This window comes from Urocampus carinirostris, chromosome 13 (assembly GCF_059441175.1).
Source record: "Urocampus carinirostris isolate Australia breed hairy pipefish chromosome 13, RoL_Ucar_1.0, whole genome shotgun sequence".
Lineage (NCBI taxonomy): Eukaryota > Metazoa > Chordata > Actinopteri > Syngnathiformes > Syngnathidae > Urocampus > Urocampus carinirostris.
This window is the reverse complement of record NC_142361.1, coordinates 28,500,385-28,514,727: the sequence shown is the minus strand read 5'-3', so window position 1 is coordinate 28,514,727 and position 14,343 is coordinate 28,500,385. Positions and strand designations below refer to the sequence as shown.

The following is a 14,343-nucleotide window of genomic DNA, read 5'->3' as shown; positions in this document are numbered from 1 at the left end:
ATAAAATATGTGACTATTGTTATTATTACAATTATTGATATCTGACCTATGTAATATGTGTATCCGTGAGATTTTGTTATATTTAGACATAAAAGCTAAAGGGGTAGGGAAAAAAAGCATCTGCTTCTTACAACCCCTTTTTGAACATTTTATGTTAACATTATTTTTGTTGTTTTTTTCCTGTTTTTACTTTATAATGTTCGAAATAAAGTTTTCATTCATTCTTTCATTCTAAATAACTAGTAAATGTAACAAGTTATGATTTCTTGCTAACTATAGCACGTCTCTTTTCTGACCAGGGACCTTAAAGTGTCTGCCTCTGCTAGTCAAGTGGGAGGGCGAGATAAGGATTGGGACAGTCAGATTCAGTGAAGCAGACTATACAAGGGTGAGATTGACCAGTAAGGTCAAGATGGATAATACAAGAAGATAAAGAACGCGTGACAACTTTTGCCCCCTCAGCTCCTGCATGGAGAAGACAGGTTGACGAGGGATTGCGAGACGTTTCCCTCTCCATCTATGAATAGATGTTACGTGCCAAAAAGTGTGCTGCCAGAAACATTGTGACTGCTTAATAATGGAACAACTCCGGGAGCCACTTAGAACAGAGTGTGTTCCATTTAAAGGGAACAACCCTTGGTGTTTTCTGTCGGAATGAAATTTTATGTTCTCTCGCATGCTCCTCTCCGAGAAGTTTGCGCGTTACGTCACCGGGACACCGCGGGCCACCCAGACCACATTCACCAGCAGGAAAACCTCAAACTCAAAAAGCCAGCCACCAAAACGAGTCGGAATAACGGGACGATTGCGTAGCCGCAAAGCCTCATTGTTGACTTTATTAGAGATTGAAGAGTGGATGGCGTTGAGAGGAATAACTTCCTTCCCGCGCAGTTAAAACAGCTCATTAAGGAACCTTCTTTCGGCCAGACAACAGGAAACAGCGTTTCCTGGCGGAGAGGAAGCAATGAAAGGCCGGGCTTTGATCGTGACTTGGCCAATGAGGTCCCACCCCGGGGGACTTTTGTGAGTCATCATCATTAGTATTGATAAGTACGTGGTGGCAACACTTTTTACGGCATGGAACCTCGAGAGAAACAAATGCATCTCATGGGAGTTCTGCACTTGAATATGACACAAAATGAATCATCACTGGGAGTATCAGTTTACACGCGTGGTGTCTAAACTACATCCCGGGGGCCATTCGCAGTTTGCTGGCTATATATCTGGGGCCTGAGACATATAATACTATTATACTTGGTCCTAAAAAGTGTTTTCAGAACTACAATCATCAATCAAACCACATATTTCAGATTTCAAGACAAAAGTCTGAACACTAAAAAACTAAACTAATACATACTTAAAAACAAGAATCTAAATTTGCAAAATGATATTCAAGTAATGAAATAAATGTAACTTTAAAAAAATATTCATATTGTTAGAAAGTGATATAATGAAAATTTGAATGTGTTTAATTGCTGTAAAAAGTGTCGACAAAAAATTGTTCAAACCTCATATTGTTAGAAAATGATATAGTTAAATTGTGAATGTGTTAAATTGCTGTTAAAAGTGTTGATAAAAATTGTTCAAACCTCATATTGTTAGAATATGATATAATTAAATTGTGAATGTGTTTATTTGCTATTAAAAGTGTCAATAAAAATTGTTCAAAAAAAAAAACTTAAAAAAAAAGAACCCTGAATATTTCCTTTTCTTTCCTCAATTTTCTTTCAACTTTTTAGAGTCTAACAACAAAAAAACTTTTAAAGTAACATTTTCCTTTACAAAATATAGTTTTTGTAAAATGGTTTCAACTCACCTCACAGAATGATTTTGTTTTAACACATACTTTTTTGCCATTATTTGTATGTTTCAGTTCAAAAATACCCAATGAAAATGATAAGTGATATAACTTACAAAGATTTTCATATTGTAGACAAACCTTACAGAAAGCTACTTTGATCCATGTTTAAAATAATTTAAAAAAAAACTAATTTCATTAAAAAAATAATCAAAAAGGATACTGTAGATTACTTACAACCATTTTTTAGTTCTGATCATCTCTTCGGGTTCTAAGCCAATGTGATAATAATTTAAAACACACAAACGGATATTACTTTTCACGTAAACAAGTTGAGATGGTGAATCACTGATCTTTAGAGTCATATACTTGGAAATTCCCCTGCTAAGGTGTCCAGAAACATCCGCCGATAAGAATCAAATTCCGCCGATGCTTAATCATCTTTACCGATAGTGAGGATGTATGTTCTTTTCCCTTGGTAAAAGTCTTAAGAGTTTGCTTTGGCTCATGCCAAAGTAATGAGTAGCATTCCCTTCGGACCGCATAGAAAAACACTCACACATCCATTAAAACACTCTCAAAGAGTCTCCAAGGCCCTAGATAGTTATGGTAATACCCCCAACCCCCCCAAAAAAACTGTATAAAAAGAAAAAAAAGATAAAATTGTGTGATTGGAAAATAATTCTAAATCTTATTGAATATTTTAAAACGTTTTCCTTATTTCTTAATTATTTATTTGAATCTTTTCATGATATATTTTCTCTCAATGCTTGCAGCTTTAATTGACAAAAAAGTATTTTCCAACATGCATTAAAATGGGTAAATGCATGTTTTTGTAATTCTTTTTTAACTTTGTTTTGTAAATCATATTATTTTCGTAGAAAAAAAATTCCAGTTAAAATTTGAAAGAAACCCTTACGTATTGCATAATAAGAATAAACTAGCTAAAATTAGCTAAATGTACCTAACCATACAATTACTACTACCTTCATTTTTTGAATGTCCCATAATAAATGGTAAAAAAAAATGAGAGAGAGCGAGAGCGAGAGCGAGAGAGAGAGAGAGAGAGAGAGAGAGAGAGAGACACACACACACGCATTTTCCTCATGGTGAAGTTTTTGAGTTTTTCCTTGCCCTCATGTAGATCAAATCGTATAATAATAGTCTGTAGTTTGCAATAGTATGTGGCCTGTGCAGCCCTTTAAGACTCCTTGTGATTGAGGGCTATACAAATAAACATAACCCTAACTGACTTGACAACATTTCTTATTTATATGATTATTTTGCTGTTAACCAAAATTCCAAAGAATGTTTTTATTTCTAGTACAACGGGCATAAAAGATGCAATAAAATAATTGTTAAATTAGGTCAATAAAAAAAATCATATCCTTTAAGACATGTTCTGTGAATCATTGTATTCACATTAAATGTGTGAATTGCTTTTTCAGTGCATATCCCAAAGCCTAACCCTTATTTAACCCTATCCCTAACAAAACTAAGCACAATTTGACTGTGCTGCCATCCCTATCAGTGTGGATGAGCCCATCTCAGGTCCCTTTACTCACATGGTCAGTATGTCCCTCGCCAAAATTGTATGTATTTTATAAATTGCTATTGTGTTATTACTTATCTTCGATTATCATTTTTTTGTATTTTAACAATTTTGCGAATTTGGAGTTCCAGGATGTTGGGTTTGGAAAAGGAGTGGATTTTATCTTCATATTGTATGCTTAAATGTTTTTATAAAGTGGTTTACAAATGCAGTTGTATTGTTTGATTGATTGATTGATTGGTCTGTTGGTGCGTTTGGATTAGTGGGTTTGGGTTGATTGATTGATTGATTGATTGTTGGTTGGTCTGTTGGTTGGTCAGAGGATTGGTTAGTTGGAGGGTTTGGGTTGATTGATTGATTGATTGATTGATTGATTGATAGATAGATTGATTGGTCTCTTGGTTGGTCGTTTGGATGGACGGTTGGTGGGTTTTGGTTTGTCGGTTTTGGTTGGTGGGTTACGGTTGATTGATTGATTGAATAAGAAAAAAGTAAAATTTTTGAAAATAGAAATAAAATGATTAATTATGAAGATGAAGATTCAAATCAAGGAAAAAGACAATGGTAGCAATGAACTCACCTGGGATGAAGTACTGCTCCTTAGCTGTGATGGACAAATGACAAAGGGACGGATGTCAATTGATGCAATCATATATAATGCAGAGTTTATATATGATGCAATGTATGTGACACTTGAATATGAAAAATCTGTGACAATGACAAGGGCAATGCAAAAATAATATTTTAAAAATATTCATCTTAAATAAATCAGAAAACGAAAATAATAAATAAGTCAAATGGAGAGTTTCGTCGCCAAAAACAGGATAACATAACTTACCAGAGCAGCGGAATTTCTTGCTCTTGATCTGCCCGATGCGTTTGTTAGCTAGCCGACGGGGGCTAGCGCAACGGGCACCACTGGTCTCGATGGGGTTGGAACGTAAATAGTCGGCCAGCCACTTGAGGTTACAGTCGCAAATGAACGGATTCTGAGCCAGATGACTGTCGAGAGACAAAAGCAGTTTGAGTTCATGTCAGGAAGTATTTTAGCTAAAGCACACATTTGCTGGAGAACTTCTGTCAAAGTGGAATTATGTTATACATTTTTTGGGCTGCTTTCACAACATTTGAAAGACAAATTCTTCTCCAGGGCTATCACAACGCTAAACAAGCACGCAAGGTTGTGGAAAAGAGATAGGCCTTGCCTTCTATAGGAAAATTAGAATTGTTGCGTTTATCTCTCGACTTATTGTTGAAATATGTTTCTGCTAGTTATTGTGATTGCCCTACTTTTTGCAGTATTGTTCTTATGCTCTTACAGCAAAGGCCAGTCTCCAGTCTCTTATAAATGTTTTTTGCATTTTTTCAACCGTATTTTCCTCTTTTAAGTCTTTATTACACCCTTATCCTGGAGTGGCATGCCTATTTTTGCTCTAAAGAGTGTTTGAAACTTTTTTTATCAAGGACAATGAACATTTTACCCTAATCTTGTCATTAAAGTAGTTAACACAGGGGTATAAGGCATTTTTCATCAAATATTACGCACACTGGAATCTCCTAACACAAGTTACAATTAACACAATTAATTAAGGAGCCACAAACTAGCACAGGACCAAACAAAAGCTGTTTTTATTTGGTACTATCTCAGGCAGGGTAGACCTATTTGCTTTAAATAAATTAAATTTTTTTCAACCCAATTATGTGAAACTTTATCATTTTGTGCAACAAAAACTTACTGGCTCACCAGACCTAAAAAGCACTAAGGGAAACCTTCGTTTTTCAGTAATTCTATTTGAAGAAAACCTGAGCTGTATTTGTAAACAGCAGAGGAGTTTTCTTTAAATTAAAATTCACTAAGCACTCTTAAATATGTGTATGTTGTTTTGCTTTGAAACAAATGGCTTTCTGTAGGCTTAGTTTAAAATTGCTAAGAAAACTGTGCAGTTTTAAACATTTTACTATGAAACACAGGTATCATTATACTTGAATTTTAATTGTATTTTTATCACATAATACAGGCTGCTAAAAAATGGCCAAAGAATATAGTTTTTCACCCGTGGATGAAAACCAAATAGACTTGAGAGTCCAAACCACATCAATATTTACAGCAATATCATTACATCACTACCTCTCCATTTGTATATAATTATTTCAGCTAATTTAAACTGCTACAGAACTCGATCTAAAAATAGAAAAAAGTAAAGAAGTCTATGTGTAGTTTTGAGTATTATTAACCCTATGTAAAAGATTGAATACAGTTATCACACATTAACTAATGTTGTAATCTACTTTCTATTCATTTTGTCTCCTTAGGGAAATTCATTTTCACTGACTGTACTTGGTGTACAGTCAGTGCTGTTGCAGCAGAGCGTGCGCCAAATGACCTATTCACAACACCTGGTATTCCCAAACGGTCTCCCATCCGAGTACTAACCGACTGCTTACCTTCCCAAATATTTGCTTTCTCAGGGTGCTGTGGCCGCAAACACGTCAACTACTTTTACTCTTGTGTTCAGTTATATAATGATGCCTCAACTTGGTAACTGCCCTTATAGGGGCCTCGTCCTGTTTAGCCTTTTCTTGTTTGCAAATGTGACGTTCAAACCGTGGATAGTTTAAAATTAAGGAATTGGCTGACCACAGTGCACTCCTTATTTTTACTTCCTCCTATTGTCTCTTCAGGCGACAGTTATTAAATCAAAGTATGAAAATACTGCTTCCAGGAAAACGTATTCAAGACTAGGTGTAATCTGCAGACATGCAGTGAATGTGGTGCAATCTTTGTCAATAAAATGTCAGGAGAACAGTATCGACGTGAGGGAGCAAGATGCCTCAATCCCAAATGTGTGACTCTAGTGCCTTTGTTGTTCTGGATTAAACAACCCTCACGAATAACGACCCAGACGCCTGTTTATCTCTGCATTGCTGTTTTTTGACTCACTCGTGCGTCAATTCCTTGATACTCCACATTCATACACTTCATTCCATTCCTTGCGAGAATAAATCCCCACATGGACTTGTTTTGTGGAATGTATGTCTGCATTTACTCACAGAGTCTGTATAGCTCTCAGCGAAGCAAAGGTGCCCTTTGCCAGAATTTGGATCTTGTTGTCGTAGAGTGACAGCAACGAGAGGTTCTGCAGGTCCTGGAAGGTGTTGGCACGAACGCAGTGAATCTTGTTTGCATTTAGCAAACTGTGTGACCGGATAGGAAGGATGAAAAAAAGAAGGGGAGGGAATCAGGATTGTCAAGCTCAATTTATTTATTCATTCATTCTGCATTCCAGCTGTAGAATGACACACAGGTACAAAGTTTACTCACAGGTTAGGACTTCTATCCTGAGTGGGAGTTAAACCATTCTGTCTGACGATTTTGTGTGTCTGTAGGTGTGTGTGTGTGTGTGTGTGTGTGTGTGTGTTCTTACAGCAGTTGCAGGGCATAGAGGCCGTCAAAGACACCCTTGGGCAGGTCGGTGATCTTATTTCCATACAACACACTGGGAGATCACAACATAGGAATGATTTAAACCGGGAAAAGTGACAGGCAAGTTGAGAATTTATGCTGGCGCACGTGTACAAGCAGGGCCTCTGGATGGAACACTTACAGCGAGTTGAGAGAGCGGAGGCCCTGGAAGGCATCTGGAGCTATCTCCGAGATCTGGTTGTTGCTCAGGTCTCTGTTTGAAAAAATGAAAACATATTTTAGTCAGTCAGTCCATCAAGCTCTGGCTGCACTAGGGTGATTGGTGTGGTTTGACTGCACTCTAATCTGTGATGTACATGTGTCAAGAGGCCTTTGACAACCCAAACGAAAATACTAAAATGCAATGGAAAAAAATGCAAAAAAAGGTGCATTTTGTTTCCACACTATTTGCCTCTGCTAAGAAAACCAACAATACTGTCTTTTTTAATGCTGTTATTGATAACACAAGTTCGAAAAAGAAGTCAACTCAGTTTAGTGTTGCCCTTCTTATTTTTAATTGCCACTAACTCATAAATGGGCTGCTGTACAAAAGCAACAGACCCCCCCTAAATATCAAATTTAGGTAAAAAAGGGTAAATTTTTGTCTACTCAGTGACTGTTTCTTCACTAAACAGTAAAGACATAAGAATCGTCTTCACACATCTATGATGTACAGGTAACATCTGAGTTACGATCTGTCAGACTAAACATCTACATGTACTTTTTCCAGTAGATGCTTATTCTTCCAGCAGAGGCTCATATTTTCAGGTTCAATGTCTGGCACCTCGGCGCGTAGCAGTTTGGCAACACGCACAACTATTTTGGCAGGCAGCCGGCAAGCAATCTATCTACCCTTACACTTAGTAACTAGATACTGTCTTGGCAGCAGAGGGTGCCATTGTAATTGATTTACGACCAGTGGGTCAGAACCTATCATAGTTTTCGAAAATCAACTGTTTAATTGACTCTATAGTTAGTGACGGTTAAAGCTGTGTGTTTTTGTTCTATACTTTTGGTTTGTTTGACTAATAAAAGAGTAAATAAACCAAAAAAAATACTAAACTCCAGACAAATTTCCAGAATTGAGCCTTCAAACCTTTGCCTTAACTCTTTCCATTGAAAAACAAACAACCTGTAATCTATTTTGTTGTCTTATTGGAGATAATCTCTACATCAGAGCTCTTTTATGTCATCCTTGGAATGCTACAGACATTGTGGTGAAACTCAGACGTAATTTAATTGTTTGGGTATTACCGTTCAAAAGTACCACCGCACGATCCTATTAAATGACTGATGTAGACTGCTTGTTAACATAACAGTTGTTAATAGAATCACCAGTCTCCTTCCCACAGGATAACCACTAATCCTTTGTGTGCCTATGAAAGCAAAACTTGGCGGTAAAGGCACAGAGGGAGACTGCAGTCGACTGAGCGCACTATGGTACAAAAATTATAACGTGGTGAAGAAGTGGCAATCGTTCACATTTAAGAAGTTGCAGTCATTCATCTACTGGTTCTGAACTTGGAAATTTGAATACAGCAAATAATCCAACATCTGGTGGAGGGTGTGAAGGACATACAGTATGTCACAAAAGTGAGTACACCCCTCACATTTCTGCAGAGATTCCATGATAGTGTTTAGGAGAACAACACGAAAGAAACATCGCTTTGACACAATGAAAGGTAGTCTGTGTAAAGCGATTACAGCAGTGCAAATTTATTTTAACCATCAAAAAACGTCAAATATAGCTGTCAATAGCTAAACTCATTTGCAACAAAAGCGAGTACACCTTAAAGTAAAGGTTTCAGGCAACTCCCCCTCCTCTTCAATCTTTGCACCAATGCTGGCAGCACTCCTGTGCCTATCTTTCTTGGATAGCATTTGCATGTGATGCTGTGCACGTTAACTCAACTTCTTTGGACATCCAACACAAGCCCAGTTGTGAGGGAATCCAGATTTTTTAAAACGCTGGAGGATCTTGGCCACTGTACTGCAGCTCAACTTCAGGGTATTGACAATCATTTTGTAGCCTCGGGCAGCCTTATGCAGTGCCACAATTCATTTTCTAAGGTCCCCAGGAAGTTCCTTGCCATGGTGTGCTATGTTGGGAGTTTCAGTGACCAGTATGACAGAGTGTACTTCAAATCGAACACGATTGCTCCCTATTTATACTCGATTACTGGTAAAAGTAACAAGTCACATGGTATTTTGGAGGGAAAATGCCAAGCAGTGCTCTCTTTGGACATATAGGGGTGTAGTGCCTTTGGGGTTGTACTCACTTTTGTCGCCAAGGGTTTAGTTATTGATGGCTATATTTTGAGGTTTTGAAATGGGAAATATTAATTTACTTTGCTATATAAACTTTAAACAGACTTCTTTTCAAGGCGTCAAAGCAATGTTTCTTCTGGGTTGTTCTATTAAACATTAAATTGAAACATATGCAAAAATCTGCAGGGTGTACTTACTTTTGTGATAGAGTATGTGTGAGTTTTTGCCATATCATGCTTAGTTCATATACAGCAATTGAAATTGGGAAATATCGAAATATATTATAGGATATAAGATGCATATGAAAGAAGATACCAAAATACCATAAATTTACTAGCATAGAAACCTCATGTATATACAGTCTATACACAATGTAACTATATTTAACCTTTATAAATCACATCTCCATCCACATCCTTGGAGAGACATAACAAAGACATCTGCAGATGCTATCCCACAAAGGTTGCAACAAATGATGTATAGGTGCTGTCTGAAATGTGCTTGTATTGAGGGAGCCCATGGAGGGCACGAGGCCAGCTGAATCAACGCAAGTGTGGAGGATTGACATAGACATACTGCAATGCACTGTTGAGGCTAAATACAGAATCAGCAGCAGATTTGGGTTTGTTTGGGAAGACCACATGGAACAACCTGAATCTTTTTGCTGATAGGATTAGTCCACTCCTGTTTATATGCCTTAAAATTAGGAAGAATTGACGTCAAATAAATGTTGACAGTTTGAATGCCATAGTCGAGAATTCACGTCAACTGGATCGAAACGAAGGCCTGACGGAAAATGACATTCATTTTGCTTTCTATGTCAAGAATAGCGGTAGTATATAGTCCCAAAATACAAAAGCCACTTTTTTTTTGTTTTTCTTTTTTTGGTGGCAATATGTTGTGATTACGATTTTAATCTTTTTTTTTTTTTTTCAAAACAAACCTAACACCAAAAATATTTTGTGGGTAGAAAGTTTGATTTAAAAACTAATCATTTTAAAATGTTTATACAACAATGGTTATTATAAATTAATGTTGAACTGAATATAACATTCATTACTTTTGAAAAAAAAAGGATATTTACATGATGTGGTATGAACACAAATAAGTAAATATTTTAAGCACGTTTGCAAAATATTTGTAATAATCAGCATTTACTTTGAGTGATTCTAATTAGGCTGTTAAGCTTTGTCAAGTTTAAAGATAAAAAGAGATAAAATAATATAAAGAAGAAAGTGAGAGAAAGAGGGACTGGGCTGACAAAGGAGTGAAAGAAAGTGACAGACAGAATGTGTGAAAGAAAAAAGTAATTAATAGGAATGCAAATAATGGGGAAAAATGGGGAGAATAAGAAAATAGATAATGGTGAAAGAAAGAGAAACAAAAAATAGAGAAAATAAGAACGGGAGAAAGGAATATAGGGGAAAAAGAAACACAGAGAAAAAAGTTAAAAAATAAAATGGAAAGAAGAACAGAAAAACAAAGAGGGAGAAAGACTTGGGGAAAGTGAGAGAAAGGATGTGAGTAAGAAAAAATAAAACAAATAAGTTTAAAAAAAATAATCGGGAAGATATATAGAAAAATACGAAGGAATACAAAAAGAGATTATGAACGAGAAGGAGATACATGAAATAGATAAAAAGAAGTTCAAGTTAGTGGCAAAGAAACAGGAACACATAAGAATGACAAAGAGAAACATATGATTAGAGGTAAATAACAAAAAAGAAAGACAGTGACAAAGAAAAGATAAAAATGAGGGGTAGAAAGAAACAAAGAGCAAAAAAAGAGTGAGAAAGAAAACACAAAAAGAGGGAAATAAATAAATAAGGAGACAGAAAAAGAGAAGTACAGGGAAGGAAGGGAGGGATGGACGGAGTGATGGAGGGAGGGTGGGAGTTTAAGGAACAAAGGAAGGAAAAGAAGGGGAAAATAAATAAAGATTGGAAAGTAAGATGGAAATATACAGTCTAAAAAAATGTTTGACGCACCAATAATGCAAAAATAATTATCGAAAAAAAATAAAAATACTGTGGTGTAAGAAGACAGTCCAATCTTTTAATAGGAAGTTTTCATGTTCCCATGGTAATAAAAAATGAGAAATTTTAGTTTCTGAAAGATCAGTAAAAAATGCTCAAAATTGTTTGGCCCTGAGATGTTCTTGCACAAAATAATTTTTAGAGTTCAGTTAACCAACCACATCCATATTTTTTTGAATAAACTTTTTGTTTTCCCAACTAAACAAAAGACAACCGTGAGGTTTTAATAGCAGTCTCGTAAGAAAAAACACAGTTGGATGTTTGAAAAGATAAGCATTCTTAAAACTGGACCCAGAAACTCCCTGACCTTCTGCTCCTCTTCGTTTGGCTTGCAGTCATGTCGGTCTGGCGTTACGGATTGTGGCTGGCCGACTGGACGGCTCAACTACCGGCCCGTCGCCGCTCTCACCCATGAGTTTTAGCCACCCTCGACTGGCCAAAGTTTATGTTTTGCACGCTCGCCGGCAACGGGCCGGACTGGCACCGGTCGGGGGAATACCAGAAACCAGCGTCGGAAAAAATGAGAGCCGTTATTATGACTGTGATGCATCTGAGCCGGCCAGACTTGAGAAAATTTATAAATGATTCCTGTCGTGTTGGCAGTGGACAGAGAGGACGGTCGGTTCGCAGGTTTTCATTTGTGCATGGCCGTGTTGTTGTACTTACATCCTGCGTAGCTTCTTGTAGGGAGCGAAGGCTCCTGGAGGAACTGTCTTGATCCCATTTTGTTCCAGACGTCTAGAGGGGAAACAGGACAAAACCGGTCAAAAAAAAACCCTATCTGTTCGACTAAATCCAGAGTCTCAAGCCTTAACCTTTGAGTGGATGTTGCAAAAAAATTGACTTTTTTGAAGATCTTTTTTAACCCACATGGTAAAAAAAAGTCCCATATCAAGTCCTGCTCAGGACATTCGCAGAACTGAGGTTCACTGAGGATTGTGATTTTCAAGGAAACTGGATTTCTAACTGGCATGATGTTTTTGTAGTTTATTTTAACCTTGAGATAATTACAACTTGGCAATGACATAATAATAAAATAGTAATAACATGATAACTTGTTATTTGAGAAATAAATATCAAACTGGTAACCCCATACACTTATCTGTGATAAAAAAGTATCTCTCAGAGAAAAACGAAAATAGTACCTAAAGATATATATAACCCTAGATATAAGATGAAACAACCCTAAGTGTATCTGATTAAGGCGGCATTAGCTCAGGAGGTAGAGCACTCGCTTTAGGGTCAAGAAGTCGCAGGTCTGTGTTATATGTCGAAGTGTCCTTGGGTAAGACACTGAATCCCTAATACCCTGATAGCAGGTACTTGCCTTGCATGGCTGGCGCCGCTATTGGTTAGTTAGTGTGTAAAAGGGAAACGTGTGAAGCACATTGTAAAGCGCTTTGGGGATCTTCATCGACTTGAAAAGCACTATATAAATGCAGACCATTTACATTTATGATGAATGGGACTATGCGTATATTCATAGCTTTCAAGACGACCTACCTTTTTTTCACTCCACTACATTTGTTTCTGGCACCATGAGTAAAAATAGTAAATAGATAATTAGGTAAAATCGAATGCCTTTTCATATATTACCTGTAGCACTAGTGAGCTAGTGGTTAAGTTTTGGTGCTCTCACGCGGGTTTCATTGCATTTAACGATTTGCAACATTTATCGACTGATTAATCATTGCTCTAGTATATGGTTGGTTGGTTGGATTCCTCAACCACAGCCTGGTGGCACCCATCCCTCTCCAGGCCAACATTATAAGATAATATATGATGTGCAACGATTGCACAAGAAGAACAACGGTAGCTTTTACTGTACTGTAGTTTTAATTCCGTGTGCCTTATAGTCCATGGTGCCTTACTGTATGACACAAGATTAGTTTTGGAGGTGCAGCCTATAATCTGGTGCTCCTTATAGTGCGGAAAATACGGTAAACCTGGCGACTTCCATCTGACTTGAGTCAAATCATGTGACTTAAACCGGCCCACTCTTTGAGGAACCCGATTATATTGAGGGAGATGTATTCTCCAGCTGTAATAAGCGCAGGCATGTCGGAGTCATAACATCCCGAAACCCAATAAACATTGCGCGCACCGGTATTCCGCAGAACAAGATCTTCCAGGACCTTCAAATCACGCTCGTATTTCTCCTTGATGAGCGACTTTCCAGCGTTTACGATCCGGGATAAAAACCCCGAAAACCAGCGAAGTGAAACGTGAGCCAAAAGTCGGTCAAGATTTGGCCGTGCCAGACAATGAAAACATTCGCTCGGTCATTCGGGGGCCTAATCAGTGTCAGGCGGTCGCAGGGGAGCACGCAGCACCACAGGCCATTAGCGTGTTCCAGCGCTACTTAAGTCAGACCCGGAGAAAAAACACCCCCACAAAACCCCCTACCCGACGTGACTGGCAGAGGGCTGTTTATCTGTGGGTCAGTTGACAGCTTTTAAAAAGTCTCCTTAACAAGCCTAAGAGGGGCCTGGCCGGAGCCAGCTGGGTTCTGCAGAAGTCCTCAGGCACTGCAGACTTTAAACTAGTTTAGCGAAGATCGGTAAAAGCTTTTTGTCAACCACCAAGAAACGACGATTGTTTCAGACCTGTTCGTTTTAATGTCGCAACCATGATCTCTTTTATGGAGGAGCGATCATGCCACGTGTATAAATACATTTGTAAATACCTATAGATAGATATCATATCAATAATTACACACACTTAAATACATAAATAAAATAAATTTAATCATATATTCATGCATTTTGTCATTTCTTTTTTCATTTTAAAATGATAGTATTTATTTTGTCGTGTGAACAGATACACGACAAAATATAGGCCAAAAAAAACGCGAAAAAAATATGTCAAAATACACATAAGTGTACGAAAACAAGACAAAATACATAAACAAAGTAGGTAGGAAAATACGTGACAAAATACGCAACAAATGCGCGAAAAAATACGTGACAAAATACTTAATAAAACACGCCACAAAATACACGACAAAACACGAAACTAAAAACGCGACGAAATAAACGACAACATACAAGACAAAAACACGACAAAATACGCTACAATCGTGAAAATGAAAGACAAAATAAACATCATAATAAAAAAATGACGAAATAAATGACCAAATATGTTCCTATCATCCATTTAGGGATTACGTGATTGATTTGAATGCAGAAAAATACGTGACAAAGATTTGAGAAAACACCGAAAAAAT

General features: G+C 37.2%; 1 protein-coding gene across 4 annotated transcripts in view; it reads right to left on the bottom strand.

The window, feature by feature from the left end:
• slit1a (slit homolog 1a (Drosophila)) overlaps positions 1-14,343 on the bottom strand; it is a 179,080-nt gene that overhangs the window by 49,040 nt on the left and 115,697 nt on the right. For 2 of the 4 annotated variants that reach the window (XM_088350660.1, XM_088350662.1), the window contains exons 10-15: positions 11,784-11,855; positions 6,956-7,027; positions 6,776-6,847; positions 6,402-6,545; positions 4,189-4,352; positions 3,931-3,954 (exon numbers count right to left, since the gene is read on the bottom strand). In XM_088350660.1, the coding sequence (XP_088206786.1) occupies positions 3,931-3,954; positions 4,189-4,352; positions 6,402-6,545; positions 6,776-6,847; positions 6,956-7,027; positions 11,784-11,855 (548 nt within the window). The remainder of the gene's footprint in view (positions 1-3,930; positions 3,955-4,188; positions 4,353-6,401; positions 6,546-6,775; positions 6,848-6,955; positions 7,028-11,783; positions 11,856-14,343) is intronic. The other 2 variants (XM_088350661.1, XM_088350663.1) reach the window with 1 other exon arrangement.